This window comes from Anas acuta, chromosome 2 (assembly GCF_963932015.1).
Source record: "Anas acuta chromosome 2, bAnaAcu1.1, whole genome shotgun sequence".
Taxonomy (NCBI): Eukaryota; Metazoa; Chordata; class Aves; order Anseriformes; family Anatidae; genus Anas; species Anas acuta.
This window is the reverse complement of record NC_088980.1, coordinates 60,854,651-60,870,816: the sequence shown is the minus strand read 5'-3', so window position 1 is coordinate 60,870,816 and position 16,166 is coordinate 60,854,651. Positions and strand designations below refer to the sequence as shown.

Here is a 16,166-nt window from a genome sequence, read left to right as displayed (position 1 = left end):
GACAGATGGTAACTTCCAGAGCCCTAGAAGCAATTTCCAAAGTAACCATGCCTCTGCATTTTAATACAATTACATTATATATTTTTTAATTGAAATAAAAAACAGCTGAACACAGCACAGTGATTTTCTATACATTCTTGAAGTACACTACATTTTCATAAGATTTTGAAACTGATTGCAAACAATTGATATTAGTGGGTACTTTATTTGGCTTCCCTTTCTTTTCGTTCCTTTCCTTTCCTTTTTTTTTTTTTTTTTTTTTTTTTTTTTCCCTCTGCTTCTATAAAGAGCACCTATAGGATTGTAATACTAAGTACTGGTACACTTCATTGTCAAATCTGACTCTCACTCATAACTGGAACTAAGCAAGAGCAATTCTGCAATTTGAAAAAAAAAAAGGCACGTGTATACATAAAAAAAACAAAAGCATGTGTGAGAATGGAACTACTTAGTACATAACAGTGATGATACTAAGAATTTATGGATTATTTTCACTAATCTGTCCAGTGCCTTGATTTTCTTTAAGTGAAGACTTGTGCAGGATGAATAATAGATATTTCACCTTTTTTAACTCTCTTCTTCAAACACTTTTAAAAGATGTTTCAAAGAAAGAGCTATCCTTAAAATATTGAAATGAAACATTTCTGAAAGTCATTTTTGTTTAAAAAGTGGAAATTCCATGGAGGCATTTCAATTTTTCCAATTAAATTTCCTCATTTTTTTTGATGGAAACTTTTCAAAATCAGTTTAAATTCACAACTTGTTTCTCTTGTCCCCTGAATTATTTTTTTTCAGGGAATTCACTTTCAAATCTTTTTTTCTTTCTTTCTTTTTTTTTTTTTAAACTCAATTTTAAAGAACTCAGATGTTGAAAAATATTGCAGCTAAATAAATGGACTCAGTACTTGCTTTTCAGAAAATATTTTAAGCAATTTCTTACTCAATTCATACTTATGAATCAATTTCATGCCTAACTTTCATCTGACATTCTTAGGTATTTTACAACAACAGAAAAAATAGATACATGAGGTCTAAATACTCCTAGCAAAAAAAAAAAACACTAAGTGATATCAGAAGAATCATACTGTGAAAAATTCTATAGTCTCTAATATAATAGTGCAGTCAAAGGCTATGAGCCTTCTGGTTTTGCACTCTGATGCAAAATGTGCAGTCCACTACATGTGGTTATAGCAGGATTTGTTCTCAGCAGTTTTTTTTTCAGATTCTAGCTTAAATGATCACTTAACTATACCAGATCTGTCAAATCAACAATAATTTATTTTAAGAAAGATAATCAAATAGACTAATAGCTTTTTTTTTTTTTTTTTTGGTCATACAAATCGATATGCTTCATTCATTTAAGAACCATCTTCTGCCTAATGGGTGCAGATAGTTAAGTTAATAACTATTGATCAATACTGTAGTAATAGGAGGCAATTAATGTTGGGGGTTGGGGGGGACAAACAGGAAGCAGGTTATTTTTTCAAAATTTAAAGCTGTAAATGAATTTGCAAGGAAGAGCAAGAATTAGGCATGTTTTCAGACAGATTTCTTGCATGTGCCCTATATTCAGGTTTCCAAATGTCCAGCAGTTCTTTTACTTTACCCTTATGTGAGGAAACATTTCCTGCCACCATTCATTCCCATTCATCCTTCATCTTCTATCATAGAACTTGATCCTCCTTTCCCTTAGATGAATTTTATACTAACACAATTACTTCTTATTTACACAAGGTGCAAAGTACAAATAGAACCTAAACCCAAGTTTTCACAGAATTCGACTGTTTCTAGTCAAAAATCCAAGAGCTTTTTGAAGACATATGGCAAAAAAAGTGTCTTTCAATTTAATAAAAAAAAAAAAAAGTTTTCTAAGGAATTACCAACGAACAAAGTGGCAATCTGAGATTCAATAACATCTACACCTTGACTAACTTCCTTCTTAACGTTTGATGAATGAACGACATTCTGTACTAGGAACACCCACATAGGGAATCTCAAGATCCAAAGAACATTTTAATGCTTGCATCTACTTATCTCTCCTAAAATTATCATATAAACAAACTCATGACTGGTGTATAAAACTCACAAGGCAGGTATAATGGTCATAACTTGCATTAAGTCATCACTTGCTTTCTTGCTTTGACAGCAACAGGTCGCAATCATTGACAGTAGCTTAAAAACCATCCTTCTTAACATTAATAAGTCATTAATAAGTCTCCATCTTTTTTTTTTTTATTTTTTTTTTCCTTTCCTTTTTTTTCTTCTTTTATTTCTTTTTTTTAATTCCAAGGACTTTATCAATGCTACAGTACTTGGCCCAATTACATCCTTTTGGTATCTCAACTGTCCAGTCCTAGACCACAATACTAGAGACTGCAAGAGAAAACTTCCAAAAGGAAAACATTATTTTATGCTTTCTTTAGTGATACAAGGTGAGCTACAAGTCTTGCTACATGTCACCAAGGAAACATTTTCATCCTCTCCCATTTAGGTCGGTGAAGCATAGACTCAAATACAGAACACCACATACGTATAATGCTTAAGGTTGTTTAGTTTATAAATCAAACACCAAATTCAACTCAAAAAGAGACAGAGAAAAGATTTTGGCTTATTGCCATTAAATGGTCTATATACAATATTACCAAGCCTTGTGAATTAAGCATATGGCATTTCCATCTACTTTTATCTGAAAATCTTTCTTGTCTCTTGTATTGAAGTTTAGAAGTACAACAGGATTTATATGGACGTATATGTAATTCCAAGGATTTAGCCAGATATCAGTGCTTGAGTGAACTATATAGCTATTCAATAGAAATTATAAAACATTGATACAAATATAAAGACATAATCAATATAAAAAGCTTATATTTATAAAAAATATTTTTAGGTCTTCCCCTGAGGGTATACCACAGAGTTGGATTCATAAATATTGCTCTGCACTGCAGCTTGGTTACCAAAGTTCAAAGTTCAGCTCTTATATGACGTGTAAATTGCTCCAGTCACCCGACATTGCCACAGTGGTTGCCTCAGGATACGTTCCCTAGCTTGTTAGAGTGATAAGGACACAGCATCAATGGGGCCTCCGAAAAATCTGGAGAAGATTCCTTCTTCCACATATGGAAGATATGAGAGCAGGACCTATAGGCTAGCAAGGGTGTGTCACATGACTGGGCTTTTCATTTCTGTGGGCAGTTCACTGATTTTTCTGAACCCAGTCCCAACTATCTTCATTTTCCTTTCTGTTCTTTTCAGCCTCAATAATTTCTTTGTACCTCCGGCGGAAGAAGCCCATCTGTAAATCAAAAAGAGATTACAGTGGTAAGTAACAGCATCATTAAATTGGAACTTACACTGTCAGAAAATTAAAAAAAAAAAAAAAAGAAAAAAAAAAAGAAAATAGCACAGGTATCAATATATAATTTTTAAGCATAGAATCATAGCTCCTTGTTTACATCAGTATGAGATCAGACTGAGTCCCAAATCTTCACAAGTACTCTGCTCCCTATAGCTGAACTACTCTGACTCCTCTTATATAAAGTGAAATTTAAAAAAAAAAAAAAAAAAAAGAAGCACATAACATATCTCTAACAAGCACAGACCAGAGAAAGCAGATACAGGTTTATTGGTTTCAAATGAAGACTAATGCAAATTTTAGATATGAACCTAAAAACCAGGCTAGCTCTTGGGTTCCACATAAAGGCTGCCAGAGTTTTATGAACTGTGCTCTCAGTGTCCACAAATGCATGAAACAAAAGATGTCAGAAAAATTCAATATAGCCATCCCCAAACTCCAACTATCTGCTTTTTTCATAAACCCCTCTTCAAGAAAAACCAGTATGCTCTATTGCTGATGCTCCAACACAGCTCTGGAGAGGTCCACTGGCATTTTGGCTCCCCTGTTTCTAGAAGTAAAAGCCCATTTCTGTGTAACTACAGGTATTCTCCTCTTCCTGACAGCAACGTCAACTCAGATCTCAAATTTTCTATTTAATGATCATTTACGTGAGGATCCTTTGGAGGAAACAGCTTCAGATTTTTCTTTTTGCTAAATGAAATCAATCCTTGTGCCATTGCTACCTGTTGTGTAAGGTCAGAAAGCAAAATACAAGCCTGATCCTACAAAATGCAGAGCATCAACAATAGCTCTTCCCCAAGCTTTCAGGCTGATAATCATTCTGCATATCTTCTTGTTTCTTAAACCCCTGTACTTAGTTAAGAGAAAAAAAAAAAAAATAAATAAAGCAGTTTTCATTTCAGTTTGGATAAAGACATCTCATATCTCTGTGGTTGTGGATTTTTTGTTTGCCTTTTTTTTTTTTTTTAATAAGTCTTTCAAATAAACAAAAGTTGTTTTAATAACAGACTTTGGTAGGCATTCAAAAAAAACTCCAAGTTTAGTAGTGCACCATCGAGACCACTGAATCAATATTTTGTTCATCTTAATTAAACATTTATGTAACTCCTACCACTCCAAACCTGTTTTCTTACTCCTGCTGGGTAAAACACGATGCTTTAGTCTTCCTCTATCATCTAGTTATTGCCATCTTTTATTCCCAAATTGGTTGTATGTAGGAATATTTTGTGCTGTTTTGTCACTACTAAGTTTCTGCTAAGTTGGACTTTTTAGCTTCAGTTCTTTAGCAATTTTAATTTTCTTTAAGTATATTTTAACTTGCAGGGGTTTGGAAGGCGGCTTGTTCAAGCTGATGAAAGCACTTTTCCAGCAGAGCTTCCTATAAAGCCCAGGTCCTTGCAAGTGAGCCCCAACTACATCCCGGATTCATGGCAACTTAAGACCAGACACACACCACCTTTTCAACACCTGTTACCTCCACCATTTAGCTTCTGTGCAAATACACAGAATCACAGAACTGTAGGGGTTGGAAGGGAAGCTGAAACACAGTTTAACAAGTTTCTTTTCTTGCGTAATCACGGACCACAGCCCTGATGCACGCTACTAATCCAGCGATAGGTGTTACCCTCCTGAGTGCATGGATGTGCTTTATGCACATAGCTAAAATCACTTCACAAATACACAAGAGACAGACACATATATAAATGCCTAAAATCTCAATTTTACAGGGTTTGATCAAGTGACCTTCCAGAGGCTACCAGGGATAACTGAAATCAGACCTGAGAAGTGATTCGTTTATAGTCTTGTACACAGACTATGAACATAGTCTGCTCCCCAACCACCACAAGCAGAGATTTATCAGCTGCTCAGTACATACAAACACACTGATAATGTTTTTTCTCTTTCAAATAATGTCCTCACAAAAGGTTATTGTTGAATTTTGAACATCCATGTCTTCCTCACTTCCCATTCAGAACAGTGGATTCAGGAATATAGAAAAAAATAATAATAAAAAGAAGTCTCTAGTTCTCTGTTCTTCAGTCTTGCTTCAAAAAAGCCAAATCAAGTTCCTTCTTCTGTAGAAGAAAAATATCATTGCTAGTGATTTTTTGACTTGTACATACAGCTATATCAGTGCAAAGGATGCATTTTGGGAATAAATCCTCAAGATAAGAACGTCAGAAAACCCCAGTGAAATCTCACTGTTGATGCCAGTGTAATTTGTATCAACAAAGACTTAAAGCCAAGAACAAAAGTTTCCTTAGATTTTCATGCTCCAACGTGGAGACTCCAATGAATAGTTTTATTGGCAATGAACAAAAAAACAAGTTCCAACTTACTCCACCTCTGCTGTCCCAATATTTGTCCCAGTAGGATTAATCATAGGTACTTATTTTAGTCAGTGGAACCTGCAGATACACCTTACATATGCTCAGGTAGCAGATGTGTTGAAGAAGTGTGTGACATTTTTGTATCATCATTTTTTTATAGTAGACCTACAAGTTCTGCACATAGACAAGAAAATTGCCAGGGGACTTGAATTCCTAAGATTAACAAGAGAAGTTCAATTTGTAGCTTTTAAAAACAGGTTTTAAACCCTTAAGGTTTCCATCCTTCATGAAACCACATCCTTGGTACAATAAAATCCTCACTTGAAGTTATAATCAAAATTATAGAAAGGCTTTTTAATTTCCTCGAGGGCCAAACAAACAAAAGCAAACTCTATCCCACTGTTATTTTAATAAAAATGGTCTGTTTGTGAACATCTGCTTCAGGAATTATCTTTAAAAGTCGGTTATGATAGTTTTGGTATTCTACTATTTTGTTACTGGATACGGAATGCTTTTGTATAGCTATCCAGCAGAGCAAAAAGGTGAGCTGAAGACCTTAATAAATATTAATGAAGCATGAAATCCTGCACCCACAGGTGCCACTGTGAAGCTATGTATGGTCACTTGCTGTAAGTGCTGCAGGTAATCCAAAATTATGTAGAGGGCTTAATTTAAACATAATAGAAATGATAAGCCAAACCTTAAGGTGTTTTTTTTTTTTGTTTTGTTTTTTTTTTGTTTTGTTTTTTTTTAAATTGGACACTTCGTAAAATAATGGTCAGGGATCAGATATATTTGCCATACCCAGAAGATGGCAAGGGCATGCTTTGTTATGGGATACTGTTCCTTAGCAGTAACACAGCATATTTCCACTTAATGAGATAAAGGCCCTCTGATCACCAGAAAGATTTTTTGGGAATGGCAGTGAAGGAATCACAACATAATCATTGCCTCACGAGAGACCACACAGCCCACATATCTATCTCCTTACAATAAACTGGTTTCATTAAAAATGACAGCAATATTAACCCATATGGTGATGGCGGAGAAGTGCCTGTGGCAAGGTGGAGAGAACAAGCTAGTTTAACATGTAGTGAGGAGACAAGGGGATAAAAAGGAGGAGGACACATGGACCCAAGCAACAGAAATGGTGCAACGGGATGATTATATACTGTCTCTTGTCACTGGAGCAGAAATGACACCAGAGACCTATAGTCTCTAATATTTTTTGTGCTAATGCAAAGCTCTTAAGAGAACTTAAAAAACCCAGTGAAGACAGCTAGGACTCAGTGCTGGATGTCAAGCAGGGCAAAGGGGAGAAATTGTCAGCTATTGCTGTAATCTCATTTGTGGAAATTGAGTTTTCAGTGGACCAGTGGTCTCCAGCCTGTTTCATGGGCCGTGATTCTCTAATATTGTTTCTTTTCCATAAATATGTGTGTACATGTATATATATGGCAAAGGAACGCCCAAGTCCAGATTCATGACCACATCATACAGTGTGTGAATGCACACCACCACAGCCAAGAAAAGCACTGATGATGAATCTGTGCCTGGGGAAGGTACTCATCAGAGGAAGAGCAGTAGATCCCTTAGGCAGGACCTACCCTTCACATGGGTTTGTGAAGGGTAGGTCCTGCCTAACTAACCTGATTTTCTTTTATGATAAGATCACCCGTATGGTGGACCAAGGGAAACCAGCTGATGTGATTTTTTTGGACTTCAGCAAGGCTTTTGACACGGTTTCCCATAGGATCCTACTGGACAAAATGTCCACCATACAGCTAAATAAAAACATCATACGATGGGTGAGCAATTGGCTAACGGGCAGGGCCCAAAGGGTTATGGTAAATGGGGCTGCGTCAGGCTGGCGGGTGGTCACCAGTGGGGTCCCTCAAGGCTCCATTTTAGGGCCGGTACTTTTCAATATTTTTATAAATGATCTGGATGTAGGAATAGAAGGTATTTTGAGCAAGTTTGCTGATGACACCAAACTTGGAGGAGTTGTGGACTCTGTTGAGGGTGGAAAGGCCTTGCAGAGGGATCTGGATAGGTTGGAGAGCTGGGCGATCACCAACCGCATGAAGTTCAATAAGAGCAAGTGCCGGGTCCTGCACCTGGGACGGGGAAACCCCGGCTGCACGTACAGACTGGGCGATGAGACGCTGGAGAGCAGCCTAGAAGAGAGGGATCTGGGGGTCGTGGTAGACAGCAAGCTGAATATGAGCCAGCAGTGTGCCCTGGCAGCCAGGAGGGCCAACCGTGTCCTGGGGTGCATCAAGCACGGCATCGCTAGTAGGTCAAGGGAGGTGATTGTCCCGCTCTACTCTGCGCTGGTGCGGCCCCACCTCGAGTACTGTGTGCAGTTCTGGGCACCACGGTATAAAAAGGACATGAAACTGTTGGAGAGTGTCCAGAGGAGGGCTACGAAGATGGTGAAAGGCCTGGAGGGGAAGACGTACGAGGAACGGCTGAGGGCACTGGGCCTGTTCAGCCTGGAGAAGAGGAGGCTGAGGGGAGACCTCATCGCAGTCTACAACTTCCTCGTAAGGGGGTGTCGAGAGGCAGGAGACCTTTTCTCCATTAACACCAGCGACAGGACCCGCGGGAACGGGGTTGAGCTGAGGCAGGGGAAATTTAGGCTTGACATAAGGAGGGGGTTCTTCACAGAGAGGGTGGTTGCACACTGGAACGGGCTCCCCAGGGAAGTGGTCACTGCACCGAGCCTGTCTGAATTTAAGAAGAGATTGGACTGTGCACTTAGTCACATGGTCTGAACTTCTGGGTAGACCTGTGCGGTGTCAAGAGTTGGACTTGATGATCCTTAAGGGTCCCTTCCAACTCAGGATATTCTATGATTCTATGATCCTATTTGTAGGAGGCGAGAAGAGAGTACCATGGGAAGATAAAGGGTTATAATGGAAGAGGAAAGACCAGCCAGCAAGGGTAACGTAGGAAAGAAGAAAAGCAAACCCTAGACAACACTTCAACCTTGAGTGAAAATGATTTGGGAAGGCTGAAGAGGCCCTTAGTTCTGGGCATTTTGAGTCAGTGTGGATGAAAGAAAGCTCTCAGGAGGGGGACACTACTCAGCCTGCACCATGCTTTTACTCTTAAACCTGAAAGACCTCAGCAGAGGGGAACTGCCATGCCAAGGGCACCATGTCCCAGATTCTTTCCTGTGTGGAGATGAGAGAGGAGAAAGAGGGACATTTAAACCATGGGAAACATAGGGCCAAAATCTTGAGGTTACAGTGGCACTCAAAATGGATTCACACCCTACACCTGGAAAAGGAGAGAGACACTGAAATATTTGCAAACCCACACTGTCATGCTTCACATCTGCCATGATAAACTGCAAAGGGATGTCTTCTTGCTTTTAAACAAATTCAAACAAATTCAGGCAGAACCAAACAAAAAGGAAATAGCAAGGTGATTTACCAGAATAGACAAAAACTGACCAGTCCCTTCTGGAGGTGCTGCAAGTAAGGATTAAAGCTGCTGTAAATAGGGGAGGGAGGGGGAGGGGAGGCTTAGATTTAAAACCTAAACCCATCCATAGATTTTTACACATAGACTTTAATTCAGTTATTTCAGTATGTGTACCTTTTTCTAGCATAACCTTACTGCCATCTACTGTATATGCTGAGCAGAAAGCATGTTCCTGGCAAAACAGAACAACAAAGCAATAGAAAATCTGTGTTACTTGTAGTCTGGGGAATTACACCTGGTAGTGTGAAGTTATTTCTTGCCATGAAACAGCACTGTCAAGTCATCTATTCAATCTCAAGTATTCAAAGTTTCTTTCACTAGCATACACAACTCCCTTCTGCTGCTATGGCAGATTTAAATCCCTTAAAAATCACCGATAAGTCCCATCTACCAACACGCGCATTAAGATGCATTCTTCAAGCACTGACACAAACTGAAAACCCCAGTCAAAGTCATTCCAAAATGTTAACGTCACAACAAATTATTGTCTTTTTTTTTCCTGCTGCTGCTTTCTGCATTCCCATCTGCATGTCCACAGGCTGGTCACTGAATTACTGGGCTTTGTATTTTGCTAAATTCTAAAAGTATAAACACTTAGCTGACATTTCCTGCATTACTATCCTGTGGCACCCTCTCTAGGGTGCCAACAATAAATACATTTGAAGAATGAGGATATTACAAAATAAAATTTAATCCACAGTTGGGAAAAAACAAAGCTGATAAGAGTGCAAGTAATACCACTGCCTTTGTTATATTTACTGTTGGGTAAATGCCTAAAGCATTTTTATCTTACCCACTGAGACTCATTCTGCCAAACAAATAAAAAGAGAAATATTTTGAAATGTGGATTGTAGAAGAACGGTTATGCTATATATTTCTTTTAAAAAGTATTTTTCCCATTAACATCTTCCATTAAGAAACAAGTAAAAAAAAAAAGATAGGAACAGCTACATACTGCTGTAAAATATCATTATGACTTGACTTACAGTAGTGTTTGCAGACTATAAACTGAGCTAGGAATATAGGTTTGTGAACAATGTTCATACAGAATCCATTATTGTATGAGAGACTTTTGCCACTAATGTCAATCAGCAAGATGCAATATTTCATTAAATTTCTACTGCATAATGATGCACTTAGCTGCACACACACACACAAAAAAAAAAAGTATTGACTTTTATCAGTATGCCTCCGCTGACAAACATCTTCTAATGGAGATTAGTGCAAACCAGCAAGTAAAGAAAGCAAACGAAGTGCTGACACATGTAGCTAAGAAACAAAAATTTAAGAATCACCCCCATCGAACTAGGCTTTGACAAGGTACTTTGGGTTTGGTACCTTAATTGCAAACCACGTTTTCTCTATTATACAGTTACTTCATCTACTATAAGAACTATCCAGACATACCTGCTTAAGATCTACTGTCTGGATTTATATAGAATCATAACCCCTACTACTAGTGTCACCCACTAAACCATGTCCCTAAGCACCATGTCCAACCTTTCCTTGAACACCCCCAGGGATGGTAATGCCACCACCTCCCTGGGCAACCTGTTCCAATGCCTGACTGCTCTTTCTGAGAAGAAATGTCTCCTCATTTCCAACCTGAACTTCCCCTGGCACAACTGGAGGCCATTCCCTCTTGTCCTATCACTAGTTACCTGTGAGAAGAGGCTGACCCCCAGCTCCCCGCATGGTCCTTTCAGGCAGTTGTAGAGAGCAATAAGGTCTCCCCTGAGCCTCCTTTTCTCCAGACTGAACAAACCCAGTTCACTCAGCTGCTCCTCATAGAACTTGTGTTCCAGGCCCTTCACCAGCTTTGTGGCATCTCTCTGGACATGCTCCAGAATCATGAGTTTTTACTACCCAATCTCTTTAATTGAGGCTGAGGTCCCTAGCCATCTACCTTGCAACCCTTTAGAAAGAATTAACCTAGCCTTTTATCACCTTTTTGAGGTGCATGCCTCACGAACTCTTCTCCCTTCTCTCAAATGATACCACAGTTAAAAAAGAGTATGCAGCTAATCACAGTTAAAGGGAGATCAAGAACCCCATCCCCACCAAGATGTCACCAGCCAGCAGAGCGGTGATACCCTGAATCTCTGCAAAGCAGGCTGGTGCTGCTAGGACTGGAAGTTTCCCTTTGCAGACATAGATCACTGCTTCTTAAGTGCATTTCATTTTATTGTTGCCAAGATGGTAGGAGAAAAAACGCTTTGCACGTGGGTTCGCGTGGCCCTGGATAATTCTGGCAGGTCGCCAGCTCCAAGAGGATGCACCACTTCCTTCCTCCCAATTAAAGCACCCCTGCCACAGTACAGAGGGGTCATGAACAGATATTGTGTATCAGCTTTTCCATAGAGGACTGGCAAACTGCCACTGCCCGGGCACCCCTGTGAGGAAAAGGCATGTTTGGAAAGCAGCCATAGGCTTTGGCTGTAGTTAAAGGAGAAGCCATGTATTTGGGAGACATCACAGAATCACAGAATTTTTAGGTTGGAAGAGACCTCAAGATCATCAAGTCCAACCTCTGACCTAGCACTAACAGTCCCCACTAAACCATATCCCTAAGCTCTACGTCTAAACGTCTTTTAAAGACTTCCAGGGATGGTGATTCCACCACCTCCCTGGGCAGCCTGTTCCAATGCCTAACAACCCTTTCGGTAAAGAAGTTCTTCCCAACATCCAGCCTAAAACTCCCCTGGCGCAACTTAAGCCCATTCCCCCTCGTCCTGTCACCAGGCACGTGGGAGAACAGACCAACCCCCACCTCGCTACAGTCTCCTTTAAGGTATCTGTAAAGAGCAATAAGGTCACCCCTGAGCCTCCTTTTCTCCAGGCTGAACAAGCCCAGCTCCTTCAGCCGCTCCTCGTAGGACTTGTTCTCCAGGCCCCTCACCAGCTTTGTCGCCCTTCTCTGGACCCGCTCAAGCACCTCGATGTCCTTCTTGTAGCAAGGGGCCCAAAACTGAACACAGTACTCGAGGTGCGGCCTCACCAGAGCCGAGTACAGGGGGACGATCAGCCGAGTACAGGGGGACAACCACCTCCCTAGCCCTGCTGGTCACACTGTTTCTTACGCAAGCCAGGTTATTGCACACCAGGTACATCGTGGTTAGGGTAAGCTTGTGAGTACTCCAGTGATCTGGCTTTGATTATTCAGTCTTTCGTTGACTTTTTTGGGAGGCAAATCCCTTAGCTTTTCTGTAATGCAGATCATCATTTGCTCAATGAGACATGTGCAAGCAAATAAACACATGCTTCGAACATCACTTTTCCCTAAGTGGCTGGTATGTGTGCATTTATACACACAATATACATTGTGTGTATAAATGCACATATTTATATTGTGTTCCCTTCTGCAGCCAGGGAACTGAGGCAAAGAGAAGTTGAGCAACCTTCTTAAAGGTAAGTTCACCTCTACAAACACTTTACTTACCTACTTGGGAAGAATTTGACACCTAGCAACTGTACTTAATTCTGATTTACTGGGAGAGGTTCGTTGCTATTCAGAAAAGAAGTAGTAGTGTAGACAATATTGCAACATACCACCTAACTTTTAAGTTACTTTCATCCAGCCTAGCAAACTGACTCAAGATATTAGTATTAGTACCTAGAGTGAAGACTTGTAATCCTCTGTAGATTTTAAAAGGAAATCCATTTTACGCGATTTTGTAATAAAATAAGCACAGTTTTAAAACACACTTTTTAGTAAGCATTTACTTTGAGAGGCTAAAATAATAACAAAAAAAAAAAATTAAGTGCTCTTTTCTTGCTAAGAACAGCCAGTCAATTAATAAACAAAGCTCATGCAGTCGTTAAATAAACTACTAATTTTACCAAATGCTTTATGTCTGTCTCAAAGGCCAAGTTTTCAAAAAACATCAGTAAGGCTAAGTACTCAAAATGGACACACAAATTCAGACTAGCCTCATGCATGCAAAAGGCATCTTTAGGAGACGCAAAAAAGAGAAAACTGCACATGGAGATGGACACCAGTGGACAATCTAATTTAGTATTTTGGTATTTTTTGAATATGTGTTTGGCTCTTGTCACTGATGTACTTGACATGGAATTCACTGTGTGACAAGTCATATCAAGATCTGTATGGTACGTCCACACTGCAAGGCTACATCGCACCCCACTCTAAATGCAAAGCCCAGTCATTAGTCATGTTCCTCCCATGCAACTTTTCTCCCAGGAGTCGTTCATTGGATTCAATGGACCTGATTGCTAATGAGGTGAAGAATAATGCTGGTGGTTCTGGTGTCTGCCCTTGGAATATCTTCACCACATAGGTAAGATCTAGTTTGCCTCTAACATGACTGATACTCACCTGGCAATTGCTTCATTTGTGCATATATTTTGCTAAGGAAGTTCTATACTACAGAAACAAAGAGAACTCCTGTGACTGAACTCTCAAAGATCTTTCAGTGATGAGTTCTGGCAACTTGAGTCTAATGAAAGCAGGAACTTCTTGCAGGATAGTAACTTAGTACAGTAACTTGCATGACAGATGTTGCAAGCATATTTTTAAGTGTAATCGAAGAGCAAATTAGCCAACATTAAAACCCATAAACACTTCCAAATAGTTTAAAAATCTTTTCCTATTGCAAAATTTTACTAAGTAGTTTATTTTAAAAAAAAAGTCGTAGAATGAACACAGCCATCATCCAAAGTTCATCTCTGATTATCAGTCTCAAAAACTGGAGAGAACAAAATGTCTGTTGCAGATATGTCTGGACAAATTTCTATAGATTGATTTCTTAAATTTCAGCAGGGAAGGGGACAGCAATTAGATATATCATTCCTGAAAGTGCAATTAATATAAGATATATCTCAATCCGTATTTTCCATTTCCTCTCCAAAGGAAAAAAAAAAAAAAAGAAAAACTGATGAAGTATTTCTGGCTTTGTTTGAAAACCAGAGACTAACTGTTAAAGACTATTTCTGGAATCAATAAAAAATAGCTTTACAGTTGTATTTTGATATATTTGACCTGCCAAAAATATTTGAATGAAAGTTGTACTATGCCCATAATTATCAGAACAAACAACTTCCATGGGTTTAGCTGAACCAGGAAGAAATGGCTATGGTTGGTGTAAGTCATAACACAGCATTTCCCACTGTGACACCAAGCTTGAAGAGAGAATTCAGACTATGTAAGTCACATTTTCTCTGTTCTTGGCATTTGGGTATGAGGGATGCTAACGGCTTCCAGTAAACACACATGTTGTGTTCCAGCAGTGGGGAACCTTAGGTTCTTATTTGCAATTTTTCATTCTACACACATATTCTTTTTTCTGGTTTGGGCTCCTGAAAATGATGGCTATCATTTTCTTTTTAGAAAGACGTTCTGAACCACAGCCTGACCTCTCTCTTGCTAGTGGATTCAATTTGTTCTTGCAGTGCCAGGATGAGAGCTACATTAGCTTCAATGGCTGTGATGTTCCCAAAGTGTCCTGGCAAGCACTGCTCCCATTTGGAGGATGCTGGGACTAGAGTGAATGTTCGGCCACAATATTATTATTGTTGTACATTTACATAGACCATTTTATCCAGAAAGATAACAAAGGCATTTCACAAGTACTGGACACACACCACCACTGAAATATGGCCAGCCTTGCTCTTGAGGGTGTTGAACAAATATTACATGGTAGCCAGCAAACCCACTGGGAAGGCAATGTTTTGGCTACAACAGCAGCATTAACCATTTACTTGGCTAAGAAAAAATAAAAAGTAAAGTTGTCCAAACCCAATTTTTCCTGTGACATATATTCAAAGTTCAAAAATCACTGCAAATCATCCAAGCAATCTACTGAAAAGCAAACAGACAATAACAACTACCCCCCCCACCCAAACAAAAACAAACAACACCCACAAATAAAAACAAACAAACAAACAAAAACCCCACAGCAAACATATGAGTCACTGCTGCCTGAATACAACCCCTTTTGGTCTTAAGCGGGTAGGGGGTGTCTAAAAATATTTAATAATACTCAGTGTGGTCCAGGAAAAGGAAGCAAAATAAAACACACTTTAGACTGTTCTCTGAGAACATAAATCTCAAACAATCCACCTAATTTCTGTGTGGTGAAATTGTTGTTATTTCTACATATAACCAAGCATTTTCACTGCTCAACTCCCTCAAGGTTTCTTAGCTGCTATAAATAATGAAGATCCATCCATGTTTGGGAGATAATATGGGTTTGATTTTGAATCACAGAACCTAATTATCACCTGACTTCCTTACCGTTATTACTATTGTAATAGGATAATACTGAAAAAGCCTAATTCTAGACCTAGTGAGCTTAAAATATCAAAAAAGTCAAGTAGTTCACCTGATAAGACTATGCATCCTATAACAAATTAACAATTTCCATGAAGGAACTACATAAATGGGTAAGATGTGGGACATAGCAACAAAATGAAATGTTTATCAAAAACACTTCATAGAAAGCAGCAATTTGAGACGTATAGAAATAGGAATTTCAGAAAACATGAATGAATTACAGGTTTTGCATTTTTGATGGATGGTTGAGACAGGTATACAGTATGTAGCTCATACAGGTAAGATTCATACTTTTCTAAGTGAGACGATCTGAGAAATGAGAGAGGATAAAGCAGGATGGAAACTTGGAAGAAAGTGTGAGAAAGAAAAATAAAAAGGAGAAATATAGACCTCCCTTAATGAGTTCTTAGGCAGCTGGAGCATGCATCTATATCTCTACAGGGAAGACTTTTCTGCACTTTGAAATCCACCCTTCCCGTCATCAGACCTGGTAAGTGCTCTCACAGCAAGTTGAGCCAACTGCCTTATTTATCTGAATGATTACGATTCTTAAAATTAAAGCATCATCACAGTAAATACTGGTTTGTTCTTGGAACTGCATGTACAGACAAGAAGAAGCACACAAGTTATGAACTGGTGCCACAACTTTCATCAAAGATACAGAACACCACTCAGTTTCAACAGGTTTCTCTGATCC

General features: G+C 39.0%; 1 protein-coding gene across 2 annotated transcripts in view; it reads right to left on the bottom strand.

Annotated features, from left to right (window-relative positions):
* Nucleotides 1-202: 202 nt before the first annotated feature.
* Nucleotides 203-16,166, bottom strand: part of ITGA9 (integrin subunit alpha 9) — a 223,383-nt gene continuing 207,419 nt past the window's right edge. For both annotated transcript variants that reach the window (XM_068675025.1, XM_068675024.1), the window contains one exon: nucleotides 203-3,292. In XM_068675025.1, coding sequence (XP_068531126.1) covers nucleotides 3,194-3,292 — 99 coding nt within the window. In that variant the 3' untranslated portion in view covers nucleotides 203-3,193. The remainder of the gene's footprint in view (nucleotides 3,293-16,166) is intronic.